This window comes from Schistocerca serialis, chromosome 7 (assembly GCF_023864345.2).
Source record: "Schistocerca serialis cubense isolate TAMUIC-IGC-003099 chromosome 7, iqSchSeri2.2, whole genome shotgun sequence".
Lineage (NCBI taxonomy): Eukaryota > Metazoa > Arthropoda > Insecta > Orthoptera > Acrididae > Schistocerca > Schistocerca serialis.
The window spans coordinates 258,032,017-258,046,160 of NC_064644.1; the positions used below are offsets into that span (position 1 = coordinate 258,032,017).

A 14,144-nucleotide genomic window follows, 5' to 3' on the forward strand; every position below is an offset into this window, starting at 1 on the left:
GAAAACCAGAGTGTTTTATTCTCAGCAATTGTTTTGCAAGTTTACACATTTTAGCACATTGCTTGGCTAAGTTTTAGTTCATGGGGGTCATTTTTTTTATTTATCCGACACGTGTAACTATAACACGCAAAACTTTAAAACAACCATGTTAAGGCACAAAGTATATACTACTAAAGTGAGCGCGGGTTTTGTACAGATGCAGGTACAGTGGTTGGACAAAAATATGGAAACACTGCGAGAAATGCTTTCTTGAACATGAATGCAGATGCTAACCAAACCTGCAGAATGTGTTGTTATATTTGAGCACGGACCAGGGCCTTTGCTAGGTCTTCTGCCGCCCTCGGCAAGAACTAGAAAAATGACGCCCCCTCTTTTTTTCCTACTATCGGTCTCCCCAAATTCGAATCCCTCCACACCACCAACATACAACGGCACCACAATGTATACTTTTAATCATTAATCTAAAGTGACAAAACGTCCTCATTTTCTGGGGACAGTCCTCAATTCAACCCGACGCATGAAAAATGACCTGCGGAGACAAAAGCAAAACGCAAGCCAGTGCATGAAACCCGCTCGAGGGCTCGACATATACGAATCAAGATAATATTTGTTTATATTTTGTACTCCGTAGTGGCTGTTTTAGTTTTGACGTAGATAGAGGCAATGTGTTTGCATTCGTCAAAGTAAGTAAAGACTTATTAAGTAACTCTTCCATATGCTTCTAAAAACTATTCGATGTTTCAATTTTTCCTCTTTTTCATTTTTTCTCCTCATTTACTTAATTTTTTCGCTGTTTGATTTGAAATTATTTTTTCTGCCTTTTACCGCCTCTAAAATTTTGCCGCCCTAGGTAGCCACCTAGTCTTGCCTAATGGCAAATACGGCCTAGCCATGGACGGCACCTGTGCAATGCCCTCAATACGTTCCAAATGTGAGTCGTGGTCAGAACACTGCTCTGTATAAAATATCGAATAAAAACACTTTCAGCCGTCAAAGTTTCCAATTGTTATCTTATCTGACCAACCAGTTTCAGCGTTACATTATGCCATCTTCAGGCCCCTTACCGACGTCAACGAAGAATCCCATCTCTGGTCCAGTCAAAAAGGGGCCAGCATTCGGTGACTGGTATCTGCAGATTTTTAACACTGCAATCCCTCCGATCGTCACTTGCAAGCAATGTAAAATTTTGTCAACCGATCTGATCAAAAACTCTCAGAACTTTTTAGCTTTTGTAAAATCATTAAGCTTTGAAATCATCTAGTCATTCGCGGAATAAAATGGAGAGAAGGACGAAATACTAAATTCGGTCTTCCGAAATTGTTTCACCACAGAAGATTTTAACAGATTTCCTCTTTGAAACTTCCTAGCAGATTAAAACTATGTGCCCGACCGAGACTCGAACTCGGGACCTTTGCCTTTCGCGGGCAAGTGCTCTACCATCTGAGCTACCGAAGCACGACTCATGGCCGGTACTCACAGCTTTACTTCTGCCAGTATCTTGTCTCCTACCTACCAAACTTTACAGAAGCTCTCCTGCGAACCATGCAGAACTAGCACTCCTGAAATAAAGGATATTGCGGAGACATGGCTTAGCCACAGCCTGGGGGATGTTTCCAGAATTAGATCTTCACTCTGCAGCGGAGTGTGCGCTGATATGAAACTTCCTGGCAGATTAAAACTGTGTGTCCGACCGAGACTCAAACTCGGGACCTTTGCCTGTCGCGTGCAAGTGCTCTACCAATCTCAGCTACCGAAGCACGACTCGTGCCCAGTGCTCACAGCTTTACTTCTGCCAGTATCTCGTCTCCTACGCACACTCGGCTGCAGAGTGAAAATCTCATTCTGGAAACTTCCCCCGGGCTGTGGCTAAGCCATGTCTCCGCAGGAACCTTTCTTTCAGGAGTGCTAGTTCTGCAGGGTTAGCTGGAGAGCTTCTGTAAAGTTTGGAAGGTACGAGACGAGATACTGGGAGAAGTAAAGCTGTGAGCACCGGCCGTGAGTCGTGCTTCGGTAGCTCAGGTCGTAGAGCACTTGCCTGTGAATCGCAAAGGTCGCGAGTTCGAGTCTCGGTCGGGCACACAGTTTTAATCTGCCAGGAAGTTCCATATCAGCGCACACTCAGCTACAGAGTGAAAATCTCATTCTGGAGAGTTCCTCTTTTCAATCATTGAACGAACGTCGAAATGGCAGATATTGAGAAAGACGATCGTGGTGTAGAAAAGTGATTACAATCGCTTAGTAGTGGAAAGGCATTAGGATCAGGTGAGGTAGTTGTAAGATTGTACATAGATTACGCGAAAGAACTTTCTCCCCTTCTACCAGCAGTTTATGTAGATCGCTGGGGCAACGACTTGTACATAACGACTGGACAAAAGCCCAGGTCATTTCCGTTTCCAAGAAAGGCTGTAGATCACATGAACACAGCTACAGACCTATATCGTTGACATCAATGTGTTGCAGAATCTCCTCTCTAAAATTCAACATAGCTTTCGCAAACAGAGATACTGTGAAACTGAGCTCATTACGTCCCTCCATGAGCTCAGTAGCGCTGTAGACAACGGTGCTCAGGTTGATCCTGTGTCCCTTAACTTCAGGAAGGCATTGATATCATCGCATACTAACGTTACGTGAAAAAAATATTAGCTCGTCGACTATCAGACCTGATTTGCAACTGTATTCAAGACTTCCTTGTGGATAGAACTCAACATATCGCTCTTAAAGGAATAAAATCGGCAGATGTAATTTTCGGAATACCTCAAAGAAATGTGACAGGACCTTACTGTTTACATTGTATATAAATGATACAGTAGAAAGCGCCGGGTGCTCTTTAAAGCTATTTGCAGATGATGCGGTTCCCTATAAGATAGCAGCAACGGCAGGAGACAATATAGATTTGCAGAATAAACAGTAGAGGATTGATGGATGGGGCAGGCTCTGGCAGTTAACCTGGACGTAAATAAATGTAAGATATGTAAGGCAGCAAATTTTGCCACCATGCATTTAATGTTATTTTTAATTCTTTTCGATTTATATTTACGATGCAGAATTAGAGTATTAAACATGTCACTGGCTATTACTGGCTAGCGCTATGCACTAACAATTTCTGTAGTATTCCATGTTTGGGAGTTAGACCTGAGTGCTGACAGAAACGACGAAGTGGGCTATCATCAGAAACCGCTATTGGCTAGACGGGTTGGGAAAAGCGTTGTCGTGTTCTGCAGGGGCGATCATAAACTCCCTGAGAGAGAACAGAGCGAAGAGGTGGCGATTTACAAAGCCAGACCCCACAGATCCCCCGTAGAATGGACAGTGCAGGTGGGAGGAAGCACTACGGTGGGCAGAAAAAAAAATTCGGCATGTGTATGTGGAAAAAAAGACTCGAGGGCAGTACATGGCAAAAAGACATCCTTTTTAGTGCGAAGGAAAGTGCGAGCTCACATACTATGGTCACGAACTGGCCACCAAGGAATCTTCTCACAGAAGTGCCGGGGCACACTTCCCACCAACAAGTAGAGACGCGTTTTTGATTGGCGGTGCGCCAAGGATGTAGGAGGGGCAATGGAAACTTCCAGCAAATCTTCTGAAAGGAATATGAGCTTCAGGTGGCGGTGGTACGTTCCTATGGGACCAAACTGCTGAGGTCATCGGTCCCTAGGCTTACACACTACGTAATCTAATTTTAACTTACGCTAAGGATAATGCACACACCCAATGCCCGAGGTAGGACTCGAACCTCCGACGGGGGGTAGCCGCGCGAACCGTGGCAAGGCGCCTCACACTACGCAGCTACCCCGCACGGCTATGGTACCTAATCCAATCTAAGCTAACCTAACCTAACATTGCAGAATAATTTATTTAAATGACCACTTATGCACATTTCAAGGGTCATCTTAAAATAATGAGCTCTCTAGAGATATGATAGAGCTGGTTAACTAGGGAAGTCAGCCTATACGTAACATATATACAGATCAGAAATACTGAAGCGTGATATTTGGCTGCAGCTATACACAACGTGTACCAAGGATCAGAAACACAATAACGTGGTGTTTACCCGCTTGGCTGGAGCTGGTGGCGTGAGGAATAGCTCTGTGTGGTCACAATGGTAATTCTACTAGTGCCTGCCTGCCAGGCGTTAAATACAGTACCAAAACGTGCGCATTTGCTGCAGTACGTCACCTGCAGCCGATGGGAATTTAACTTACGTAAATAACTTAACTTTTGAATGAACTGTAAAAAAAAAAAAAATAGGCTAGCTGGGCAACTAGCACTGTGCAAATGTGACTGTTCAAACAAATAATACAAGTTTTTACTAATCTTGCTACAAATTTATGAAAGACTTTAAAATAAAAACACCAATAGGACCAACTGTAAGATCGTTGAATTCCACCTGGTGACCCTTCTTAGCACTTCTGAGACGCCGTTTCCATAGAAATACCGATAGGATGGCTATTGGTGGACCAAGATAAGCAGCAAGGTACCATTTCCATGGAGACACTTCATAACGGCCTCATGTGACGAGATGTCTGGAGGATGCTGTTACCATGGAGACGTCATTCAGGCGGCCGTTAATGGTTACAGATGTGTTTATCGAACGCTTTTCCTAGAGAGATCATGCAGTTGCAATAGCCGTTGGCCACTGTGGATACAACTAGAAAACGTTGTGGCAACTGCGATGAATCCGCCTTGTATCGACGTAAATACCACTGCAGGTGTAAGTTGATGTTATATTATACGTTGCTTAAAGTTATCAGCACTAGAATGCTCTTAAGAACATTGAAGTCATAACTGGGTGGGAGAAAAATAGAAAACACTTAATGCCAAATAAGTTACAATATGAAAGAAATTATGTAAAGCATGATGTTCCCTATGGGGTGGTCTCGCGGTTCTAGTCGCGCAGTCCGGAACCGCGCGACTACTACGGTCGCTGGTTCGAATCCTGCCTCGGGCATGGATGTGTGTGATCTCCTTAGGTTAGTTAGGTTTAAGTAGTTCTAAGTTCTAGGGGACTGATGACCACAGCTGTTAAGTCCCACAGTGCTCAGAGCCATTTGAACCATTTTTTTTTGTTGGTATCTTAAAAATAGAAAGAAAATGTTTATGATGATTGTTAGACATGGTCAGGTCCTGAAAATTTATGGTTCCTTGATTTTCATATTTGAGTGTGAAAGCTATATCTGGGAATGCATCATTCAAAACAGTGGTTAAATTATTTAACTCTTCTCTTGATCCATTCTATAATAAAAGTATGCCATCTATGTATCATTTGTAGCACACAATTATTCTGAAAATTTGCAGGTTTTCTCCAAAAAAAGTGTTTTCTAAATGACTGACAAAAATATTGGCAATTGAGGTAATTTTCCATTGCTAGGTTATCATTCTATCTATAAGCCCTGTAGTCGAAAGAAAAACTGTTCAAGATTAATGTAGCCTGAAGGAGTTTGATGAATTCCATTGTTTCTTCACAGTTCATAATACTGTGTTTTAGCAAATTGTTTTTAATAATACCAATAATTTTGGCTATTGGAATATTTGCGTATAGGTTCTTGCTGTCTAGTGCAGCAAAATTAGGTGGGACGGTTAGAGGTAATTTTTGTTGTTAAAACATAAATATTTTTGATATTTGAGTTATTTCCAAAGATGTAAAATTCTATTAAAATTTCATTTAGTTTTTTTTTAGAATATATGGAGGCCAGTTACTGTTATTAACTAGGGGGCATATTGTTGTTCAGTCTTGTGTAATTTAATTTGTGAACTAAGTCTAAGCAATTGTAGGTTCACACATTTTAATTGTTGTTTATCTTCTGGAAAAAATAAAAGAAATATTGTCATAAATTAATTTTCTTATTGTGGACTGAAACTTAATGGTTTGTTCTTTAAATACTTGTGTTAGGATATTCTCAGTGAAGACAACTAATTGTCTTGGAGATGTATTCTCCTTCTTTAATTATATCCAGAGTACTACCATTATCCACTTTTGTAATTCTGGAGTGATGTGATTCCAGTTTCTCATTAATACTTTCATTAACTCTATTTCTTGAAGATTTTCATTTTTGTTTTTCAGCTTCTTTTTTTCTATTATTTATTTGGTTTTAATAGCAGTTTTATATGTGGCTTGTTTACTTAATTTTTCGCATTTAGGGGTAATTTTAACATAAGCAAAAATGCATTTTATGGTTGAGTGATCTAATGTGGAAGTTAAATTATACTTAGCCCCTTCGTGAGTAATGTCATTTTGCAAGAAGAAAATTGGATATCTGTTACATTCAATGCTCATGGATAAAATTGGTTTGTGGAGGTTGGTCAAAGGGAACCTCTAGTTACTGATTGATAAGATTAATTTTGCTGTAATTCTCACTAATGCACTCTCATATATAATTTATTTTTCATAAATTTCGTTATTCAGTATAGAAATAATAGTAGGGACATTTGATTACTGAGTGAGGGATGTACATTCTGAGTTCCAAATCATCCTTCTTTTTATAGACATCCCTAATTTTATATTTCATCCATAGGATGCTGCTTTTCCATTGTTCAAAGGAGGAAACATGAGAATTAATATTAATTTTCGGCATTTCATGTTTGATCTGATGCTAAATATCACTTGATGGAGCTAACTTTGAAATTTAATTTTTTATTTTTGGTTCTCAGTATTTTAAAATATGCAAAAACCTGTCAAGGTAAAGCATTCATAATTTTAACCAAAATGGGAAGGAGGGAGCAACGATTTGTTCTTAGTGATCAGTTAGAAAAGACGGTCAAAACTGCAGAATCATTTATTAGAATGACCAGTTTCGACACATTTAAATGGTCATTTTCAGATTATGACCACAGTATGCTTGTTAATTAGGTAGGTCAGCCTTTACATAACATATACGAGGATCAGAAATATTGTGACATGATATTTCGCTGGAGCTTTACATAATGTGTACAAAGGATCAGAAATACTATAATGTGGTGTTAACCCATTTGGCAGAAGGCAATATTACCCATAGCCTTGGAATTTGGATACTATTCCTAAAGGAACATTGTTGAACACATTGCAAGAGCTAGAAATTTTCGTGAAATTTTCATTAAATTGCCTTTTTCGACTTTTTGGAGATACAATATAGGAAAGGCTACTGCTTCTTCGCTCTTCATTTCGACTGTTATCTATATGTTTGTTATTATGGATTTTTAGAAAGAACCAAATATTTTAATAGTTTTTATCACTTGACTCATCCTATAATTCCAATATACTTGTTATAAATTTGCCACCATTAAGAATTCATATTTTTTATTCTTTTTATTAAGCTTAAACTTAAAAAAAAGAACATCATGCTTTACATAATTTCTTTCATATTGTAACTTATTTGGCATTCCTATTTTCCTCCCACCCAATTACGACTTCAATGTTCTTTCGAGCATTCTAGTGCTGATAACTTCAAGCAGCATGGCATAACTTCAACTTACACCTACAGTGGTATTTACTTCGATGTAGGGTGCATTCATCGTAGCTCTCACGTCGTTTTCTAGATGCATTTACGGCGGCCAACGGTTGTCGCAACTGCATCATCTTCCTAGGAACAGCGTCCGATAAACACATCTTTAGCCATTAACGGCCACCTGAACGACGCCTCCATGGTAACAGTGTCCCCCATACATCAGGTCGCCTGTGGCCGATATGCAGCATCTCCATGGAAACGGCATATTACAGCGTCTCTTTGACTACCAGTAGCCATCCTACCATATTTCCATGGAATCAGTGTCGCTAGAAGTACCAAGAAGCGTCACCAAGTGGCATTCAACGATCCTACGACTGTTTCTATTGGCGTTTCTGTTTTAAAGTCTTTGATAAATTTATAGCAAGATTATTGAAGACTTGTATTATTTGTATGAACAGCTACATTTGAAGAATCTGTACGTACAATTGACCTCATTTATTTCTTTTTTTTTTTTACTTTTTATTCCCAAATTATAATGTAATTTACGTAAGTTAAATTCCCATTGACTACAGGTGATGTAATGCAACAAATTCGTACGTTTTCATACTGTATTTAACTCCTGGCAGGCAGCCACTAGTAGCAGTTGCCATTGTCATCACACAGAGCTGTTCACCACGACGCCAACTCCAACCAAATGGGTAAACATCACACTATAGCGTTTCTGATCCTTGGCCCAAGTTATGTATAGCTCCAGCCAAATGTCAAGCTGTAGTATTTCTGATCTTTGTATGGGTTACGTAAAGGCTGAAGGCCCTAATTAACAAGCACTCACGTATCTTCACAGGGCTGATAATCTGAGTATGGCCTTTGAAACTTGCCGAAACTGGTCGTTTTAATAAATGATCCTGCGCTCTTGACTGTTTTCTTTTTCAATTTTTCGGGTGATTGGCAGATACATGATCGATGTAGTGGAAGGTAATTTTTTTTGTAACGGGCGCTGGGATTCGTCGCCTGAGCGCAAACGTAAACGCCGCGTGGCACACTTCCCTATGGAGATCGATCGAAGGCAATTCCATCTGGGCTTCAACCTAGACACTACGCCGGCGAGAGAATCAGGTGGTTTCATTTTGAGAAGTGTTGATTTCGCCACAAGCAGCACGTGAAAGTCGTTTCTCTGTGGATAGAGTTCTTATTGTTATCACTCGAGTGACACTTCTTTAGCTCTCTGTAGAGATTGACACACATGAAAGTGCTGCTTTTCGGAAGAATGCTAGTCGAATTTCAGTTCGTGACGACGATGATGATGACGATTTTGGTTTGTGTGGCGCTCAACAGCATGGTTATCAGCGCCCGTACAAATTCCCAATATTTACACTTCCCAGCCTAGCAATTTTTCTCAGTTATGATGAAATGATGAGGACAAAACAAACACCCAGTTCGCTGGCGGTGAAAACCCCCGAACTGGCCGGGAATCGAACCCGAGACCCCGCGTTCAGTTCGTGACTACTGAGCAAATAGAAATCTTGGCTCGTGTTCTCTCGTACTACGGTAATTTCAGCCCTAGGAGTTTGCGGACAGCATCTTGCGTCCACTGTGTTGGCAGAGAATTACAGGTATGTCACGTACATCTGTTCAGCTTCCAATGCCCCAACGATCAGACTATCAGTACAATGTAACTGCAGTCCGTACTATAATAGGTGATATGTGCACTTTGGTTTGAAAGACAGGGAAACACTCACAATAAGTATGTTGAGTTCCATTTGCTTGTCTACTGAGATTTTTCTCAATGCGATAGTCATGGTGCAGGTCTTCTGTTTGTCACCTCTAATCAGCACCTGTTAACTTCGTGTCCATCGGTCAAAAGGAAGTTAAACGTATGCTCTGCCAACCACGAAATTAAATTTAGAATGGAGTGTGACAATGCGTACTCCAAATTTTTACAATTTTTTGTACTCCATATGTTTTTTTCAGAATAAATAATGTATGGTATCGAAGCTGTTATTGATTATAGTAGCATCCCGATAGGAAGAATTCGTTTGATGTGCTAAACTGAAGTGAGGTAAAACAACAACACGATACTTATGGAACTTCTTAGGTGATGGTTGTCAATGGCAGGATCGTTTTAATCATTTGTAGGTGTGAGAGTCCCACTGCGGAGAGAACTTTAGGCAACCACGCATAAACACGGGATTTACAGATATTGCGCATACATAGGAAAAGAAAGCCACTACTATATGAGGGCTATTCAAAAAATTCCAGGACTTTATCCACAAAATTTTTCTACACTCACCTTATACTTATTGCGCATGGTCTCCTTCGAAATACTCCCCTCCGCAACTGATACTCCGCTCCGAACGCCGTTTTCACATCCGGAAGCAGTCTTGGTGCGTCCCTTGCTGGATCGCGCGAAGCGCCATCTGCGAATTTTCTTTTATCTTGGAGGAGGAGGAGATCAGTGTTTAACGTCCCGTCGACAACGAGGTCATTAGAGACGGAGCGCAAGCTCGGGTTGGGGAAGGACGGGGAAGGAAATCGGCCGTGCCCTTTCAAAGGAACCATCCCGGCATTTGCCTGAAAGGATTTAGAGAAATCGCGGAAAACCTAAATCAGGATGGCTGGAGACGGGATTGAACCGTCGTCCTCCCGAATGCGAGTCCAGTGTGCTAACCACTGCGCCACCTCGCTCGGTCTCTTTTATCTTGTCTATCGTTGCAAATCTTCGTTCTTTCTACGGGGTTTTCAACTTTTAAAATAAAAAAAAGGCCGCAGGGACCATGTCTGCAGAGTACGGAGGATGAGGCAGCACAGTGCTTTCTTTCTTTGCGCAATAGTCACGCATCAACAAGGACGAATGCGCTGGTGCGTTATCGTGATCCAAGAGCCATGAATCTTCTCGGCACATTTCGAACCGTTTCCTTCTCACATTTTCTCGCAGACGTCGCAACACTCCTTGATAGTACCATTGATTAACTGTTTGTACCTGTAGAACGAATTCATGAAGAACTAATCCTTCAAAGTCAAAGAGAACTATCAGCATGGGTTTGACATTTGACCTGATCTGACGAACTTTTTTGGTCTTGGAGACCATTTTCTCCCCTTTCCCGACCCTTTTGAACATCAAACCTTGGTCTCAACATCATAACGGTAGACCCACGTCTCATCACCAATTACGATTTTCTTTAAGGCACATCTCGTTTTCATTTGCGCGATCGGAAAGCTCTTCACAGATTGCGATGCGAAGGTCCTTCTGGTCTTGACTCATGATCAAATGGCTCTAAGCACTATGGGACTTAACATCTGAGGTCATCAGTCCCATAGACTTAGAACGACTTAAACCTAACTTAACCTAAGGACATCACACACACCCGTGCCCGAGGCAGGTTCGAACCTGCGTCTGTAACAGCAGCGCGGTTCTGGACTGAAGCGCCTAGAACTGCTCGGCCACAAAGGCCGGCCTTGACTCATGAGCCATGGTGCGAATTGAGCGGCAAAACGATGCATTCCAAGATATTGTGTCAGGATTTTTTTTTGGCATGATCCAACTGAAATTTCACACTCTTCTGCTATCTCTCGGACAGTCGGACTTCAATTCGTTGACGTTCCTGACATGAGCATCGTCGGCAGAGATCAAGGGCGTCCTGAACGATGGTCATCTGTTCCTTCCGTCCGGCCATTTCTAAGCCGTGTGAACCATTCGTAACACCAAGTACGGCTTAAGCGCTCATCACCGTAGGCTTCTTGTGTAATTTGGAGTGTGTCTGTAAAAGTTTTCCTGAGTTTCATGCAAAATTTAATGCAGGTGTGTTGCTCCTCTAATTCTGCCATCTCGAAATTCGCAAACTATATGACACAACGTTCTACTCAGTATAGCACTGAACAATAATTAACAGACATGCAACAATGAAATTTCCGGCAGCTACACGTTAAACACAGGAGTGTGTATGCATGCCAACGGCATTTTGCTTCAACACAACATTGGCGCGAAATTACGAATGTTCCGGGATTTTTTGGACAGACCTCGTGCAAATACACTATTGATGAGAAACTGCTGGAAACACTATCTGCTTTAAAATATCTAGAAGTAACTATCCAGTGCGACCTTAAGTGTAATTACCAAATAAAACAAATAGTAAGCAAGGCAGATGCCAGACTGACATTAAGAGGAAGAATCTTAAGGAAATGCAACTCATCCAAGAAGGAAGTGTTTTACGACACTTATTCGACAGATTCTTGACTATTGTTAAGCAATATAGGATCCTTACCCGATAGGCCTCATAGAAGATGTAGGGAAGATGCAACGAGGAGCGGCGCGTTTCCTTACAGAATCCTTTAGTTGGCGCGAGAACGTTACAGAGATCGCTGCGAACTCAAGTGGTAGACGTTACATGAGACGCATTGTACATCACGAAGAGGTTTACTGTTGAAATTTCGAAACAGTACTTTCCCGTACGAGCCGAACTACAAACATCTCGCATAATGACCACGACGAGAAAATTCGAGAAATTAGAACGAATCCAGAAGCTTGCCGACAGTCATTCTTCCGACGTGCCATTCGGGAATGTAACTCAGCAATAGGTGTCAATTATTGGTGCCAGAAGTACCCTCCGCTACACACCATTAGGTGACTTGCTGAGTATGACGTAGACTTCTCGATACTGCAGTACACCGACTTTCGCAAGTTCGTGTCATTTATATTCGTTAAGATATTTTTGCTCGTCATGGTTTTATTTATAACTCTTGCCTATATCTTTTAATTGTACTCATGCTAATAATCATGCTGTTAAGCGTCCTAAAGCCCCTGTGACAAAAGTCTGTTCCCGCTTCCGGAGGCAAAATCCCAAGAAGTAAATGCATATTTAGTATTGATATTCAAAACTAATATTCAGTGTTAAAAAGAGGAAATCGTTAGCGGAAAGTAGTCTGCTCAGTTTGTTTGATACCCATATCCATGGTCCCCGTGGGACACAGTGGCAGCTGGAGAACTTACAGTCGACAGACAATAATCAGATATGACTAAAATGTCTAGGATTTTCAAAGTCTTTCGCCTGGTTCAGCAGTTTAGGTGAAGGCAGGCCCAGGCAAGTACAGCGTCACAACTAGTGCTCGCTGAGGGTGGCAGCAAAGTTAAACAAGAACAGTTGACATGAAGTGTTACTAACGGGTCCGACTTTTAACGACCAGCACTTAGAGGCCGGCGACCATCTTATCACGTCCTTAGTATATATAGTATATTGGTGGCTCATGAGACAGTAATTTATGTAAGTTGCCAATTAATAATAAGATAGGTAATCATGCCGTCAAAGGTGCCTCCCGCAATGTCACTATTAACTCTTGAGCAAAAACGTTTGGCGACGATCACTATGTAAGAATACTAGTGAAACCCACCGTAACCACTCTAGGATCTTGTAGACCAGCGAAAGATGACGGCTACAATAAACGTTCCAAAGTAGCGTGTTCTCGAGTGTACTTTATATTGTTGATCCACCAATTCCAGTAACACAAAAGATTGTGACGTATTGTCTCGTACTGCTATTACATTTCTCTGAAAAGCAAGTCATTCAGACAAATTGTACACTCATCTTAATTCTACACACTGCAGAACTGATTTACTCTTTTTGTCCGTCTACACCGTAGAACTTTTTCACTCGTTTTGTTCTATCCTCCACTTGATTTATGGTTAAAGAAGCTACTGCAGAGGTTATAAACAAGGAAAGAACAGTTCTACGATAGTTTGCTGTAACTTACATGCTTCGTTCTCAGAGGAAGAAAAAAATATATGCACTTGCTGATATTTACTTTGGTTTTTGTATTCTTGTATGTCTAAGTTTTTGTCGTTACATGTTGTTAGAGAGAACATCTTTGTATTTATAAAGATTAGTTATAACTCAGTTATTTATATTTTGACTAGAGAAAATTTTAGTTACTGAGTGAGAAACAATTTTATGTTAACTGTATGGTATAAGAGCATAAGAAATAAGCTTACTGATACTTTGCATGCAATGTGTTCTCATATTACTTTCACTATGCTGTAATTAAAGAGAACCCGTTTTACTTCTTTCTCTCAGATACTGAATGGATCGTACACAATGTTCAATATGCTGTACCAGTTCCAGAGGAAGAGGTAATGTCAGTCATGGAAATGAATATTTGAACTGGCGGATGACAGACGTCAACTTCTTACTGCTTTGTATTAGTGTAGTTTAAGTAAAGATAGTCTACCACAAAATGTGTAAAGAAACTAATTTTATGAAGATAAAACGTAAACAAGCAGCATCGTTGTCTAAAATTCATTTATAGTAATCCTCTCACTGTAGTTTTCATTGCCTTAAGTTGAATAATTGCTCCATTACGTTTGTTTCATTCAGGACTGTAAAGAGAAGCCTTTGCTCATTATGAGGACAAGTAATTGTTCCGATGACCTAAAGCAGGCTCTAGCACAAAAATACTATCGGCAAAACTGCTTATGAAAGCAATAATGGCATGAGACCACGTTCTGCGAGACAGTTGGTACGTGAAGTACGCTCAAAAAACAAAAAGAGAGAAAGAGCGCTGTCTGTGGAATGGTAGACGTTCTAGTCCTCCTCAGGCACACAGTTTAGTGTCATCACTCATCGTATGTCATCAAATCAAGGTGAGGAACTAGATATCTCATGCGTTAAGTTATTGGGTTCCAAGCCGTCTGGCAAAGTTTAAATGCCTTCATCCTGCACATAAGAGAAATGA

At 40.8% G+C, this 14,144-nt stretch overlaps 1 protein-coding gene across 1 annotated transcript in view; it reads left to right on the forward strand.

Annotated features, from left to right (window-relative positions):
- LOC126413003 (uncharacterized) overlaps positions 1 to 13,593 on the forward strand; it is a 100,728-nt gene extending 87,135 nt beyond the window's left edge. Inside the window, exon 7 of the mRNA XM_050082897.1 lies at positions 13,487 to 13,593. Within this exon, the coding sequence (XP_049938854.1) occupies positions 13,487 to 13,546 (60 nt within the window). The 3' untranslated portion in view covers positions 13,547 to 13,593. The remainder of the gene's footprint in view (positions 1 to 13,486) is intronic.
- The last annotated feature ends 551 nt before the right edge of the window (positions 13,594 to 14,144 follow it).